This window comes from Mustela erminea, chromosome 2 (assembly GCF_009829155.1).
Source record: "Mustela erminea isolate mMusErm1 chromosome 2, mMusErm1.Pri, whole genome shotgun sequence".
In the NCBI taxonomy this organism is placed as follows: Eukaryota; Metazoa; Chordata; class Mammalia; order Carnivora; family Mustelidae; genus Mustela; species Mustela erminea.
In genome coordinates, this window is record NC_045615.1 from 150,570,670 (window position 1) to 150,586,755 (window position 16,086).

Sequence of the window (16,086 nt, forward strand, 5' to 3'; positions counted from 1 at the left end):
AGAGCGGGTAGGTTATAAACAGGAGAAATTCATTTCTCACAGTTCTGGGTGGTGGAATGATCAGATGAGGAGCCTCTTCCAGGTCTCAGACTTCTCACTGTGTCCTCCCATAACAGAAGGGGGCTAGCCAGCTCTCTGGCATATCTTTTATTAGGGCGTGAATCCCATTCATGAGGGCTCCATTCTGATGACCTAAGCACATCCTAAAGGCCTTACCTCCTGATACCATCACATGGGGCCCTGTGATGTCAACACGAATTTTGACGAGGACACAAACATTCAGATCATAGCACCCACCAGTCTACAAAATGATCATTCTGCTTTTGATAAATGGTTTTCTCCTTTCATTGTGAATCTTCACTTCTTGCTACAATTAGTGCACATTCCTGTTTTGTTTTTGGGAAAGGGAATTGTTCATCATGGGAAAAAAAAATATTTTAGAAAACTCTCTATGTGTACCACACAAATGGCCAGGTGACTTCTGGTAAAACCTCTTAAGTCTTCATTAATAAAGAATCTTGATGCTTTATTTAACAAGCAAACACATTTTTCCATCTTCACATTTTAAGTAAATATACTTAGTAAAGATAATGATTGAGACATAATGACATTATAAGTGCATCAGTTACTAACTATCTCTGGGGAAAACAAAAATAAAAACAAAAACCAAGAATAGAAACCAAGATAACCACACACACTGATAAAGGCCAGGCAATGTGCTACCATTACAGTGTTTCCTCATCCTAATCCTTATAAGAATATTGTTCAGTAGGCAGGCTTACACATAATCTATAGATGAGGAAATAGAGATACAGAGATTAACCAATTTGCTACACATTAGTAATAAGGGGTGAAGCCAGATTTATCACCTAGATGAACTGTTTTCAAAGTCTCCATGTCAACCACACTGCTTCTAAGGAGGTCAGTATTTAAATAAATTAGTCATTTGGACTGAGCCCAATAGTGAAGGGACCCCAGAGTTGTGTGTATGTTTGCACAGGTTGTATATTTCACAATTCTACGTGATGTCATTCAAACTTGTCTGTTTGCATAGGAGAGGAACTGAGTCCTGTTTATCAATGTAATCTCAGTGCTTGGTTTATATTAGTCTATTGGTAAAAATAAATTGCATAATTAAATAATCCTGGCTCAGGGCTGCATGACACAATGAATTAGAACCCTTTGATGTTGCTCCATTATTCTATTTTTAGCCAAGTATGTGCAGTCTTTTGGTTCCAAACAATCACCACTTCCTAGAGATTCAGATGCCTAGTTATTTATCAACCAGTAACAGATCCAGTGAATATCAATTTACATCCAAGGCATCAGGGGACATGCTAGAGGTAAAGACAAAAAGATCTTTACACTGGAGAAACTTACAGTAGGTAAATCTAAAATATCCAAATTTTAGTGTGTTCAATACACAGTAAGCGCTCTATTGATTTAGCCTAGGAAATGGTCACCCTGCTGGGGGGTAATGAAAGGTTTCATGTATTGTGTCTTCAGCTGGGTCTTGAAGAATGTGATGAACAGTAAGACGGGTTATATGGACAGCGGGAGGGGAAGCAGTTCAAGCAATTTGTACAAAACGCGAGAGGTAGAAATTTATATGAATCCTTTGTGGAGTTAAAAAGAGAGAAATTAGTTCATTTGGAGGAAAGGGTAGTGGGGTATCAGCACAAAGACCCCGGCGGCTAGGCTGCGGAGCACAGAGATTCCAGGCTGAGCGATCTGGACCATCCTTTCCTGCATTAGTGCAAGCAATGAACAGCATAAAAGGAAAAAGGGGGTGGGGGAGAGCGAGGGAGAGAAACAGGGAGAGGAAGAATAAGGCAACGAATAGCAAAAGCCTCAAAAACTTCAAACACAAGAGGAGTCTTGCGCACTCTCTCTCCCCCTGCTGCCTTTAATGGAAATAATCAACAGGAATGCTGCATGATTACAGTATATTTTTTCTCTGTGGGAGAGGGAGATTATGTACTCAGAGCCATAAAGCATTTTGCTTGCAAAATTAATTCAAATTGACTTGCATGGGAGCACTGTCACATGAATTGAAAACAGCTGAAGAATGGTGAGAGGAGGAAAAAAAAAAAGATGATGATAAACAGCAATCAAACTACTCAGAAAACTACCTAGTGTTTGGACCCTGGGGACCTCTTCAAGGCCCAGTTTTATTTAACATCTTCATTAATGAGTGGGAAGATGGGAACAACAACAACAAAAATTCATCATATTCACATATGGAAACTGGTACAAATAGCAATGAGAACAGAACATTTTTTTTTTCAGAAGGAAAAGGATTTTAGGCCCAGATTTTACATTTTGCCACAACATTTGGCAAAGAAAATCTGGACAGAAACCTAGAAATCCTCATATACCTAATGAGGAAAAGGGAACCACGCGGACCCAGTAGGAAACAGGTGGAAACGATATTTGGAAATGATCCAGGTGTGTGCACAGGTGTCTCACATCACAGGCAAGGTGACAGGAACTTGTGCATGACTCTTTAGAAATGATCTGAAACTCTTCACATTTATGCTCCCTGCTTGGTATCCAGACCAATGGAAAAATCCATCAAAAAAGGAATGAATGGGAAGAATTAAGTATTTCAGCAGAAAACCAGACAAGGTGTTGAGAATGGCTAGCATGGCTGTACACACTCCAATCTGGAGGGGAAAAGAGACAGAGGTTGAGATGGAGGTGATGAAGTCCCAGAACCTAAGTCAGGTTCGGTGGGGTGAGGAGGTTCGGAGCCGACGACTAAAGAAAGAATTCTTAAGACGTCATTGGTGCAAAATGGTGGTTTATTAAAGCACGGGGACAGGGCCCGTGGGCAGGCAGAGATGCTGCTGCCCCGGGTTGTGAAGGTGGGCATGTTATATACCCCACGGTTGGGTAGGTGAGGACAAAGGGGTGTTCAGAAGGGCTATTGGGGCAAAGAATACTATCAGGATATTGAAGGCTTAGTTGCTATCAAGTAAAGACAATTGGAAGTCTGGTGGAATGTTCCATTCCTGCTATCAAGCATCCTTGTTAATAAGATTTAGGTTTAGAAGAAATTTAACTTTATCTACTTTTCCTTCTACTTCCACCTCCTTCGGTTTCTCATGGAGGGGAGGGTAACATTAGGCTTGAGGAACTGAGTTCTGTGTCTTTGGAGATTGGGCTATTGATAAGGTAACTTCTTTGTTGTAAATCTCAAGGATATTTGCAAACCAAGGGAGACTCCTACCTTGCAGGACTGTGATCTCTGCAAGTTAACTATTTATCGTTTTATGGCGGTCAGGGGTGCCTGAGGAATGCTACACATATGGAGGGGAGCGGATGAAAGGGGGGGGGTGCAAGGCGCCAGCTTTTGCTTTGTTCTCAGCCATCCTCCTGCTCCCTCATCAGAGGGAAGAAAAACGTCACAGCACGAATTTGTAAACAGGGAGGAAAAGAATTAGTTGTGGAGCCATACTTTCCTGCTGAAGTAGGACTTAAACTATGGTCTGAAGGATGAAGCCTTTAGCTAGGGGATTACAGGCAGGTGAAGGCGGAAGGATTAACAAAAGGATTTCATGGATAAGGTCATTCTCCAGTGTGTATTTGTGAGTGTCCCTGACAATGTGGGAATGTGTTTTGAGAGCTTCTAACGAAGAAAATATTTACAATATTTTACAGTGACTTTGAACAAATAAAGTGATACCTGATAAATAATACAAACATATCTCGACCCCACTTTGTAAGAATATACTGTGACTATTGCTAGTTCATGCAATATAATTGCATATATCAAAGACTAAATACAACATTTGTCTCGTATGCCAAGGCAGAGCTGGACATTTTAAAGAACTTTCTTCATAATTGCTAAGTTTGCATGTGGGAAATCTAAATGCAAAATTGTGCTTCTTCTAAACTTCAGTGTATGCTTAATGACTATCTTGAATTCCTTAAATTATTTATCTTAATTACCTTACGGGTTGGGTGTTCTTTTTGTTTTTGTAAAAACTAATGAATACAAAGCTACTTTGGAACAGGATTGTTCTTCATTATACTGGCATTTGCATTATATAGTATAATATCCATTCCCTTTAGAATTATTTTCTATCACTGTCCAAATAAAGTGCTTTTCTATATCCACTAATGTGTTCTTTTTTACCCACTTCAGCATTACGTTAATCTTTATTAGCCTCTCCATGCTCAGTGTGGGCCTCAATGCTTGTCATTATCTTTCCTCTCCTTCAGCAGAAAGCAAAGCCAAAATAAGATTCTGGCAAAACTTACCTTGATTATAACCAAGATGTAAGAGATTACCAGTGTTCAAATATTTCCCATCCTTTGCTTTTCATTTTGGGGAAAGTGAATCACACACAACCCCACCCCCACAACACACACACACTTTTGGTAAATCTGTGTATCAGAATAAAAAATCAGTGTAAGTTCTTCCAGGTTCGAGTGAATCCACGTAACACACTAACAATGTATTCACAGTCCGTTTTAAGTAATCTAAACCTGAGTTATTTTCAACTTCAAAAGTAAGTACACAGGTTCTCTAGCTCAAAGAAATCAGAAAATAGAACAAAGTGACACTAAAACAAGAAAAGCCACAAACTCCTGTTTTGAAGTGTCTTGAATGGAAGATTATTGCTTGTTATTTCTCCCCCCAGGCAGAGATCTGGTTACTCCGTCTCTATTTTATTACAAATATGACTTAAGTCAATATTCTGAAATCTTTCTCAATTGAATAAATTATTGCAAATGAAGCTAATAGCCCCTATGATCTGCATAGGAAAAGATTTCACAATAAAGCTTACTTTATTTGACTGAAAGAAAAGACAGCGAACATAAAAGAGGAGCTTGCAGGACAATTCAGAAGTGAGACCCAGGGGACTGTGTGGCTTGCCCATTGTGTGCTCCAGGAAGTACAGAGAACTCAGTGGGGAAATGGCAGGCTCCACCAAAGCAAGGGAGGCAGGTGTATCTTGTGATCTTTTGTAAGAACAACACATGGAAAAAAAAAAAAAAAGAGCAATAGTGGAATTTCTGAGACATAAGAGCACAATCTACTCTAAACAAACATCATGACCGTTAATTCGATTCTCCCAAGAATAAGCCTTGAAACGAGTTGTTAAAATTTCTAAGAAAACAATGTTATTTACAGCTATGCTTAGAGTATATAGATTAATCAATATTAAATGCTCCAGAAGATGACTAAAATAAATTCAATGTAATTTAAAGGAAGCAAAATACATCTTCAGGTTGTGTACAGATAGGCTGATAAAGCTATGGATACAAGATTGAATATTTAAGGGAAGGAAAAAAAAAGGGAGAGAGAAGAAAGCCATAAGTGAGAACATATTTATTTTATTTTATTTTATTTTATTTTATTTTATTTTATTTTATTTTATATTTATTCTTTAGATTTGTTCATTTATATTAGAAAGAGAGGGAGGGAGAGAATCTCAAGCAGACTCCCTGCTGAGCGTGGAGCCTGACACAGGGCTTGATCCCAGAACCCTGAGATCATGTGATCATGAGATCATGCTCTGCTGAAACCAAGAGTCAGATGATTAACTGAGCCACCCAGGTGCCCCTAGAAGATAGTTATCTGAGAAGAGTCTATTGGTTCTGCTATTATTCAGCCAAAGGATTCAATCAGAAAATTAGGATAAATGTATTGCCATGAAGCTTGTTCATCATACTCTAAATATTTTCATCATTTTAATTGAAATGTGATTTACACAACATAGCTTTTACTTTTAAAGAAAAATACATTCTTGAAGGTTTTGCTTATCTTTTCCTAAAGTCTAGATGTGGAATTTGCTTCTATACGGGCCATTTAATGGGAAAGTGAAGCTAATAAAGTCTAATTAAAATAGTTATAAAATTACAAGTATTTTATTTTATTCTTAAGATTTAATCTACTTGCCAGAGAGAGAAAGTGAGAGCACAACAGTGGGAGTGGGAGGGAGAGGGAGAAGCAGGCTCTCCTCTGAGGAAGGAGACCAATGCTGGGCTCCAATCCAGGGCCCCAGGATCATGATCTGAGCCGAAGGAAGACACTTAACCCACTCAGCCACCCAGGCATCCCAATTTACAAGAATTTAAAAGGAAAATCTTATGAAAACACCAAAGAAAAACTGCAGGGATAAGAGTCCATCATAAGGGGCGCCTGGGTGGCTCAGTGGGTTAAGCCGCTGCCTTCGGCTCAGGTCATGATCTCAGGGTCCTGGGATCGAGTCCCGCATTGGGCTCTCTGCTCAGCAGGGAGCCTGCTTCCTCCTCTCTCTCTGCCTGCCTCTCTGCCTACTTGTGATCTCTCTCTGTCAAATAAATAAATAAAATCTTTAAAAAAAAAAAAAAAGAGTCCATCATAAAATCAACAAACTCAGGTCCTCTTTATTATCCCTCAGCCCCGTTCTTAAGACTCATTATTGCTGTTGGGGCGCCTGGGTGGCTCAGTGGGTTAAAGCCTCTGCCTTCGGCTCAGGTCATGATCCCAGGGTCCTGGGATCGAGCCCCACATCGGGCTCTCTGCTCAGCAGGGAGCCTGCTTCCTCCTCTCTCTCTGCCTGCCTCTCTGCCTACTTGTGATCTCTATCTGTCAAATAAATAAATCAAATAAAATAAAAATTAAAGAAAAAATTTTTAAAAAAGAATCGTTATTGCTGTTAAATTATGTCTTCCTAATAGGTTGAAACCAAAAAGGTTTGAGAACCTCAATATAGAATATTAATGATAGGTGCTCTGGAGGAAATAGAAATTACTCAAATAAGCAGTAAAATTTAAAATTGAAGGTAACCAAGCATATTTTACATCAATTAGCCAGAAGTCAATCTGTGTTTTGCTTGTAATTTTTTGTTGTTGTTGTTTCTGTTCTCAATTAAAAGTCAGTTTTGGGGGAAAAATGAGTTTACAACCCTTCTCCTTAAATTTATTCAACATGAGATTGGAGAATTGAGTCTCATGTCTGGGCGTTGAAATATGAAAATTCTTCAAGTCTACTGACTTCATTCAATAGTCAAATGCCAAACATAGGTGACTGGTTATCCCTTTTAGTTACCAAAATGTTGCTTTCTGGATGTATCTGGAAACAGCAATAGGGAAGCAGCTTTTAAATCAAGTAACAACCTCTCTACTTCTTTGATAGTTTAGGGATCAAGTGGTGCACTAAAATACATTATCTTATTTTATCTTAAAAACAACACTGTGAGACAAATGACATAGTAGTCACACAACCTCACCCGGCACTTAGGAAAGCCAAAATTCACAGAGGTCCCCCAAACAATAGGAATTACAGATACAGCTGGGAGTCAAGTTAATTCATTCTTTTAATGATCTACTATATAATTACATGTGTGTGTATTATATACACACAATGTAACAAACACAACATACTTTTGAGCACCTATGTGCTATATATACATTTTTTTCAAATACTTATGATCTGGCAATGAATAGAATGCAACCCACTCTGGCTCATTTAAAACTTTTTTCAGGTGAATTTCCTTTTCAGCATCAATTCCTCTTTTATATAAACTAGGAATCTGGGCACCATCCAGAACCCAGTCATGTCTCTGAAGACCTAAGTGTTTGGAGGACTTGCCTCTGGTTTAAAATAATCAGTCTCCTGGAAGAGCGGGGCTTGAAATAGAATCAGTCTTTTACAGCTGCCTAACCTTGGGCAATTCACTTACCCTTACTGAGCCTCCTTTTCCTCATCTATAAGAATAATACCAAGTATCTTTTTTTGCATTGTCATTGTTAGTGTTAAATGAATTTATGTACTTGAAGTATTTTGCACAGGAAGACAATTAGAAACAGTGATCTGATACCAGATGTGCCAAATACAATACATGTGGTCTTCCCAGTGTGGCACAAATTACCAGAGAGACCTTGAGCAAATACTGTCACCTCTCTGCCACTTTTATACATCTATAGAAAGAAAAGATAGGACTAGAAAGCATTTCATCTACCACATTGTTCTAACACACTTTGATTACTCATTCTAAAAATAATAATGCTGCCTCAAGCTCCAATGTCAGGGACTTTTGTTTTCTTCTGTGCATAGTCACTGTGCCTAGAAAACTCACTGACACATACTAAGTTCCAAGTCCTGTTGAATGAATGCATGCAGGAAATTTGCATAAATAGCAAACTTTGCTGTAACATAGTACTTCTAGATATGTCCAGATTGAAAAAGGGAAGGAGAGCTTAAGTTACTAGCACGAAGTATGTGTGCGTGACGGGCATGCACATAACACATACACATACACATACGGTCTCTTTCACATACTGTGGCTAAAGAGCACATGCTGAAACCCCGATTCGAATGACATTTCCTGATGAAGGGGAAGTACTCAAACAAAATCTATCTAGAAGAAATTATCTCAGCATGTAATAATCAGAGATTTTTTTTAAAGACCCTCCTGAAACAAAAGAAAATCCTGATGACTACAGTTCTTAAAGATATAATTTATTTATTATTTGATATATAGAGAGAGAGACTACACACACGTGTGCAGGCACACAAGTCGGGGGGGGGAGGGGTGGAAGGACAAACAGACTCTGCTCTCTGAGCCCTGAGCCCCACTCCGCTAGATATCTGGACCCTGACGTCAGCACCTGAACTGAAATCAAGAGTCGGTCACTTAAATCCTGAGCTACCCAGGTCCTCCAATGATTGTATAGTATTAAATGACTCTAAAATACTGCTAACGTTACAGACTACCAACTTAAATAATTTGCTGACTCTCACAAAATAGCAACCTTTATTCAGCTTTGGGCTGTTGAGGCTACAGAAGGCTGCTAATTCCGGTTCTGAAACTTCCAACTAAACAGAGAAGCTGGAAATTCAGATTTTATTTGGAATATCTCAATCTTTAATGCTGACAAGGAATTCAAATGGATATAATTATATGGAAAAATAGGCAAAAACAAAACAAACAAACAAAAAACCCCAAAACGGTTGGATCTCTTGGTATAAGGAGAATAGAAATGCAGTAGATCAAAGAAAGAATATTTGCTGAGTGCCAACACTGGGCCAAGTTCTGCTCCCAGTCCCACTATTTAAATCTTGATGTAAAACTGTATCTCAGGAATTTGTGTTCCATTTTATTAATTTTAAAACAATAAAGTAGGTTATCATTTTAATACATATTTACAGAAGTTCTCTTCTATGCCAGAACCTGAACCAACTTGTAGAAACCCTGCAGAATGGTAACATGAGATAGCTATAAGAAGCCCAGGAGTTGACAAGCAGAGAAAAAGTATCACAGGTGCAGTGATTGTTTCTAAGAAGTGTGTGGAACATGTGCATGACTTTAAGGGATGGATAACAGTGTTTCTTTTAAATACTTGCCTAATTCTTAGGTGCAGACTTGGGGTAAATAAATAAAATATTCATTCCAAAGGCCTGAAATTCGAAAAATATTCTGAAAAGGAGAATATTCTTATTTACTTAGTTTAATAATGGCTTTCAGTCTAGGGGAGCTCTGAGTTAGATCAAATCCAGACAGCCTTACAAGAACAGTCTTCCAGAAAGCTATCAGATCAAATAATGACAACTCCAGGGGCTCAAGTCTTTGAAGAATCTCCTGTCCACTCTGCCTCTCCAGTGCCTGCTCGCCTGCTGCTTTTTACCTCGCCAGCCGGTTTTTGGTTTTCCAAGGCTACCTCACAGCTGGAGAGGCAGGAAAGGACATAAGGAACCTAAAATGCTAAAGCTATTAAAATAAAGTAAAAGAATGAAAGAAAATAGACAATATCCAGTTCCAATAAATAATAAAATTTTAACCTAATTTAATCTTTAATTTTTTTAATGCTAAAGTTAATGCTGCTGTTCTAACAATATTCCATCATTTTTCTTGCATAAATGATCCCTGCATTGCTTCAAAACTGGTTAATTTCTGGAGTTCTGAAAAATTGATTCTGACAATATTTGCCAGTTTTCTCATGGCTAATATGGAGAAGACTATTTGCAGAGGCCCTTACTCCAAAATTTCTGATGGCCTCACTTTTGATCTATGTATCACCTAATCATAAATGGTAAAACCTACTAACAATAGAGTAATATATTAATTCTTATTAGAATTAATTACACTTTGAACACTCATTTCTTTAAGCTGTAATTTTAAAATTTCCTTTATTTTGTATTTGAATGACATAACACAAAATAAAACATCTATGTTCTCTACACATTGGACAAGTGTGGACAAGTACATCCTGGGGCAAATGCACATTCACTGAGTTTCTCTACTTTATTTATTTATTTATTTTTTTAATATCAACATCAGGCATAGCTATGTCAAAGAAACAAAACTCAAAACATTGTAAGAATGTTGAAGATAAAACTCATTGTTTAAAAAACTGAACATGGGGGACCTCATGGCTCAGTGGGTTAACAACCTGACTACTTGATTTTGGCTCAGGTCCTGGTCTCAGGATTGTGGGATCAAGCCCTGTGTTGGTCACTGCACTGAGTGTGGAGCCTGCTTAAGATTCTCTCTCTCACCCTCTGCCTCTCTGCCTATCCACCCTCCCCACGTACTTGCTCTCCCAAAAAAAAAAAAAAAAAAAACTGAAAATTTAAAAATTAAAAAAATTAAAAACAAAATCAATAGTATACTAATAATTATAATGGAAAGAGAAAGAAAGCATAAAGTTGTTAGAATGAAAAGTGCTCATTCTGGATATAAAGGGACTATGTTGCTACAACAGAAATAGTTGTGTTTTATACAAAATTCATGTACAAAATTGGGTAATCTCCCCAAAAATTTAAACTGCAAAAGCAACTACAAATCAGATTTACCCTCAAAGATGGACTCTGCCAAACCTTTTCTGAATAACTCCTGGAAGAGGAGACACACAAAACTCAATTCAAAGGGACTATGAAAAATTTTCTCAGGCTTTTAAAAAATTAACTTCAACCGCACCTATCCGCCATCGTCCCTGAAAGGGCAATTTAAAATATCTACATAACAGATCATGTTTGGTATGTGAAAAATTTCAGAGTACGAAATATAGCTATAGGTTCCCATACACAGATATTATCCAGCCATCTACTTGTAGAGGGGTCATGACAGATGAAAGAAAAAAAAAACAATTTGAGATGAGAAGTGGGAAGAGGAAAACAGAAATGAAGAAGGAAGAACATAGGAAAGGTAAAAGAGAGACTGAGAGAATATACACCATTACGTTGGCACTGGCTATATTTGTTTTGTACTATACTTTTTCCCTTTGGCTTATACTTATGTCTTAACAGCTTAACAACCTGCTAATATACTTTATTTAGAGTATGTCTCTAAATGCATAATTTTTAACAACCAAAACAAAATACCATCTTAATGAAAGAAATCACACTGAGATTAGGATATAAGCATATAAATTATGAATCACAATAATTAATACCACCTGTTTTACCTCCATAATAACTCTGTAAAGGACTGAATAACATACCTGGTTTTTTTCCTCAAATGCAAAAAAAATAAATAAATAAGTCTTGACTATTTGGGTTATGACAATGTTAGATTACTTAATAACCCAAAATTAACTTTGGAAGTCATAGGAACTACTATTTCTGTGAATAATTTTCTAAATGCATTACTTATATATACTATACTATAAAGTTTTAAATATTCAAAACATTTAAATTATTTTCTCAAAATAGAGTATTGAAAAATACTATTTGTCCTTGCCACAATATAGTTCTATAATGAATTTAGGTAGTTTGAGTCTGAAAATTATAAAATAGGTAAATATTAAAGTTATATATAAATAAAAATCTCTCAAAATATATTGTTTTTAATAAAAGTCATGCAATAGTTATTATTTTCTGTGTAATATAATGATTTTATGTCACACTATTTTACTTATATTAATATTCCATCTGATAATATAGTATACTTTTAATTAACAGAAGATAATCAAATACTTTTTAATTTAATCCATGTATTAAGACTGTAGTTTTATTTAATTTTATCTAAAACACATTATTTCTAATGTATGCCAGTAAAATAAATTATTAGCAAAAACAATTGCTGATTATAAAAATCTTTCAATGAAACAGCTTTCTGAAAGTTTTCACTGAAGAAAAATTTAAGAATTGAAAGAAAACTCTGATTACCTACTTGATTGCCTAAGAAACTTTTAATCTCAGTAAAATTTAAAGGAATTTCTTATAGCATCTTCATTCCCTAATGTAGTGAATAAAATACAAAATAAATTGTGCTTGAATCAACACTGGTCATTGACATGTTAATCTTTATTTCCTAGTCAATATAACCAGGATAATAGCAAATCAAAACATTTTCAGTTAATTTTCATTTTTGACATTTAACATGATGCCACTCAGGTAGCTTAAGTTGTTGGGAAAATATCATAAAGGCTTACCCCATTTTTCGGAAAAGCAATCCATCCCAAGTCCCCCATGACAGTACGTGAATCCAATAAATTCACTGAAAGAAAAAGAACACAAAACTGAGTCAAATGTATAAAAAAGTATCACTATTTTCATAGTGTTTATAAAGTGCGTATTTCTTACATAGCTGAAATTAAATTAAGTATTCCTCATGAATACAAGAGTTATAATTTAATGAAAACACTATTTGGATGCGTAAGAACAAGTGATTTTGAATAAACATGTGGAGAACAATTATAGCAATAGTACATAAACAAGTCATTACTCTAAGTGCTCTTTTTTGTCAAATAAGAATAAAAGAAAAGAATTAGTAAAAGGAGAAAGAAAAAAAATGAAAGTCCACGGAAAACTAAGGACTATGTCACTCCTTTAAAGGCTCTCAATTTGGGGATTAAGCTGCCATAAATTTGTGACTAAACATAATGTATTTTCTTCAGGAAAGCTATTATGAAGCAATTAACAAATAATTTACATTAAACAGAAATAAGCTATCCCCACATTTCTAAGATTTTTTTGTGTGATATTAACTGAAATCTGTAATCCAAATTGCAAGTTCAATTAGGAAATAAATCCACACGCGCATAACTAAGCCAAGAAAATTATAGCAGCTCTCAGGGTTGTTGCTAGAGTTAAGTGTCCACTGCATTCCCCCAAATATCTTCTACTTACAAATAACCATAGTCTATAATGTGCTTCTTACAGAACTATCAGCTACATTTTTGAAATGGAGACCTCAATTATGGTTGGAAATACTAAAATATTTGGAACTGCCAGAATGGAAGCCCGAATATCATTATTACAAAAGGAAGCCATGAAAGACTGCGTGTACACACATGCACTCACAGATACACACACACAGTGTTTGTATTTCAACAGGTTTATCTACTGCTCTCCCTCCCCGGGCCCAAATTAAACCAGCTTATGGGATGTTGAGTCGTCAAGCTGTCAAACTGCTTCAGACCTGGGTCACAGATGATCATCTTTCCAGCCCATTATGCCTATTCCACGTGATCTACCTGGCCCACCAGGCAGCTGAACCAGTTTGAATGAGCATGGCATATGGACCCAAAAGGGAAACTGGGTTATCCCTAGTCAGAGGTACTGAAGCTTCTTCCTTATACTACTTCAAGAACCACTACCTTGAAATGCTACCAATTTGGGGGGAAAAAAAAAAAAAAGAAAAAGAAAAGAAAAGAAAAAAAAAAGTTTCTATCTGTAAGTGTGAAGCTGGAGTACTAAAGTAGTAATAGCCGATAGACTGAGAAATGTGTTACAATACTCTTATACCAAAATATAAGGTGATGGGGTGCCTGGGTGGCTCAGTCCTTAAGCGTCTTCCCTTGGTTCAGGCCATGATCCCAGGGTCCTGGGATCAAGACCCGCAATGGGCTCCCTGCTCCTTGGGGAGCCTGCTTCTCCCTTTCCCACTCCCCCTGCTTGTGTTCCCTCTCTCACTGTCTCTCTCTGTCAAATAAATAAAATCTTAGAAAATATAAGATGAAATTATTAAAACCAAGGACATTAGGATCACAACTGAAATAAAAAATTTTCTATGTATTATAGAAGTTATATGCATTTAAACCTTATTATCCATTGTTTTATTTCATATAACATATGCAAACATATATGTCTTACTAAGTTAACAGTCTGTGTAATACTAGTTATATAAAGAGAAATCAAAACTTTACAACTATCATATGATCTCCCTGATATGAGGAAGTGGAGATGCAACATGGGGGGCTTAAGTGGGTAGGAGAAGAATAAATGAAACCAGATGGGATTGGAAGGGAGACAAACCATAAGTGACCCTTAATCTCACAAAACAAACTGAGGGTTGAAGGGGGGAGGGGGTGGGAGAGGGCGGTGGGGTTATGGACATTGGGGAGGGTATATGCTATGGTGAGTGCTGTGAAGTGTGTAAACCTGGTGATTCGCAGACCTGTACCCCTGGGGATAAAAATGTATTATATGTTTATAAAAAATTAAAAATTAAAAAAAAAGTTTTAGAAAACACAGAAACATACTCAATAACATATATATATGGCAGGCCTTCTATGATATGTGTGTACTCAATATACTTATCTATTTCTCTCATTAGGTTCTGCGCTCTTTAACTCTAAAAATCCATGCTATAGAATGTTTGCATCATCTTTAGCCTACACATATCAGAGTGGCTTTATAGAATAATAAAATAAATAATTTGTTGGATTATTCTTTTTTAGAAGAAATTGGGCTAGCTGAAAACTCTTGTTTAAAATGATAAAAAACAAACTGGAACAATCCCACTACCCACTGACCTTGCAAGTCCACCAGTCATCCCACTAAATCTAATTTTTTAGTTAGATCCATACTCTTTTTACTCTATTGTTGGCTTTTCTAGTTTCCATGGGGATAAAGCTACATTAAACTTAAATGTCCTTGTCCTCATTTTAGTTTTTCTGGGACACTAGGGCTATGTCTAGACATGACTAAATACCATGGGAGTACAGAACCTAAATCGTTATGTTTATTCAACCTTATGATTCACTTGATTCACCTTTGATATTGAACGTAGCATATCTGTGTAGACCTGATAAAATAGAGCAAATCAGCAAGCTAAAGGCCTTCTACTATGATGGCAGTCAAACTAAACTTAATCCTGTAGTGGCAAACTGATGTGAATAGGAATTCTAGGAATTCATAACTAGCCTGTCATGAGAAAAACAACATTCCTGGTAGGCCTCTTAGTAACATGTGGATCTTCAAATGTCCATTACTACCAACAGAATTCCAGATGTCCTTCTTAAATTTAGTTACCTTCACATGAATTAACTTTAATCTAAGTTGCTATTCTTAACTCTTTTTTGGCTGAAAATACATGAGTGTATGCGAAATTAAATGCATGAATTCAAAATACTAGCTGGGCTGTTAATACATCTATTGAGAATTTTCAATATTGGCATACGTTACTAAGCACATGGAAATACCCACAACAGAAATGTACACGATCCTTCTTCTGATGATCTTGTCAAAAGTTCTTCTTCAAAGAAATAGATTAGGAATTCTGTCTTATAAATTAGGAAGTTTATAAGACATAAACCTATGTCATTTCCTACTACTGTCTAAAATTGGTTTTGTTTTGGAAACAGATGTTTTCATACAATTCACAATGCAAAGAAGATACTTATACATATGATTACTAAATTAGAAATTTTTAAAAAAGTAAGAGTAGATGTTTCAGGCAATTACTTGCAGATTACTATATTATAATTCTGTTCATATAATTCAGAGGAAACTGGAATTTGATGCCTCGGGAAAAATAATTAAAATTAGAGTTAGGTAGTAGATAGATTGATAGAGATATTTACATAAAGATAGAAATAGATATATAGATGTACGGATACAGAGATATGGAGAGTGTTAGCTTTCTTATACCTCCAAGCTTTGCACGTGCTGCTTTAGCTTGTCCTTTCTACCCTTTTGAATCGCTACCTTCATTTATCCAACAAAACATATTTCAGGAACTGTTACCTCTAAGAAGGCATCTGTATTCCTCTTTCTTAAATCTAGATAAAGTATTATTACTGAATAGTCTATTAGCACCCAATCATTATCTCCAAAACACTGAATATACAGAATTGTATTGTTCCCTTAAAAGAATCCCATGTTTGACTCATGCCTATGACCTAGCCTGCACTCAGAAGAGC

The 16,086-nt window shown here is 36.4% G+C and overlaps 1 protein-coding gene across 11 annotated transcripts in view; it reads right to left on the reverse strand.

Moving 5' to 3' along the window:
* Positions 1-16,086, reverse strand: part of EPHA5 (EPH receptor A5) — a 348,209-nt gene that overhangs the window by 302,128 nt on the left and 29,995 nt on the right. For all 11 annotated transcript variants that reach the window (XR_004283480.1, XM_032334443.1, XM_032334445.1 and 8 more), the window contains exon 2: positions 12,373-12,437. Coding sequence is in view for 10 of the 11 variants with exons in the window: in XM_032334443.1 (XP_032190334.1) it covers positions 12,373-12,437 (65 nt within the window). In the remaining variant the exon portion in view is untranslated. The remainder of the gene's footprint in view (positions 1-12,372; positions 12,438-16,086) is intronic.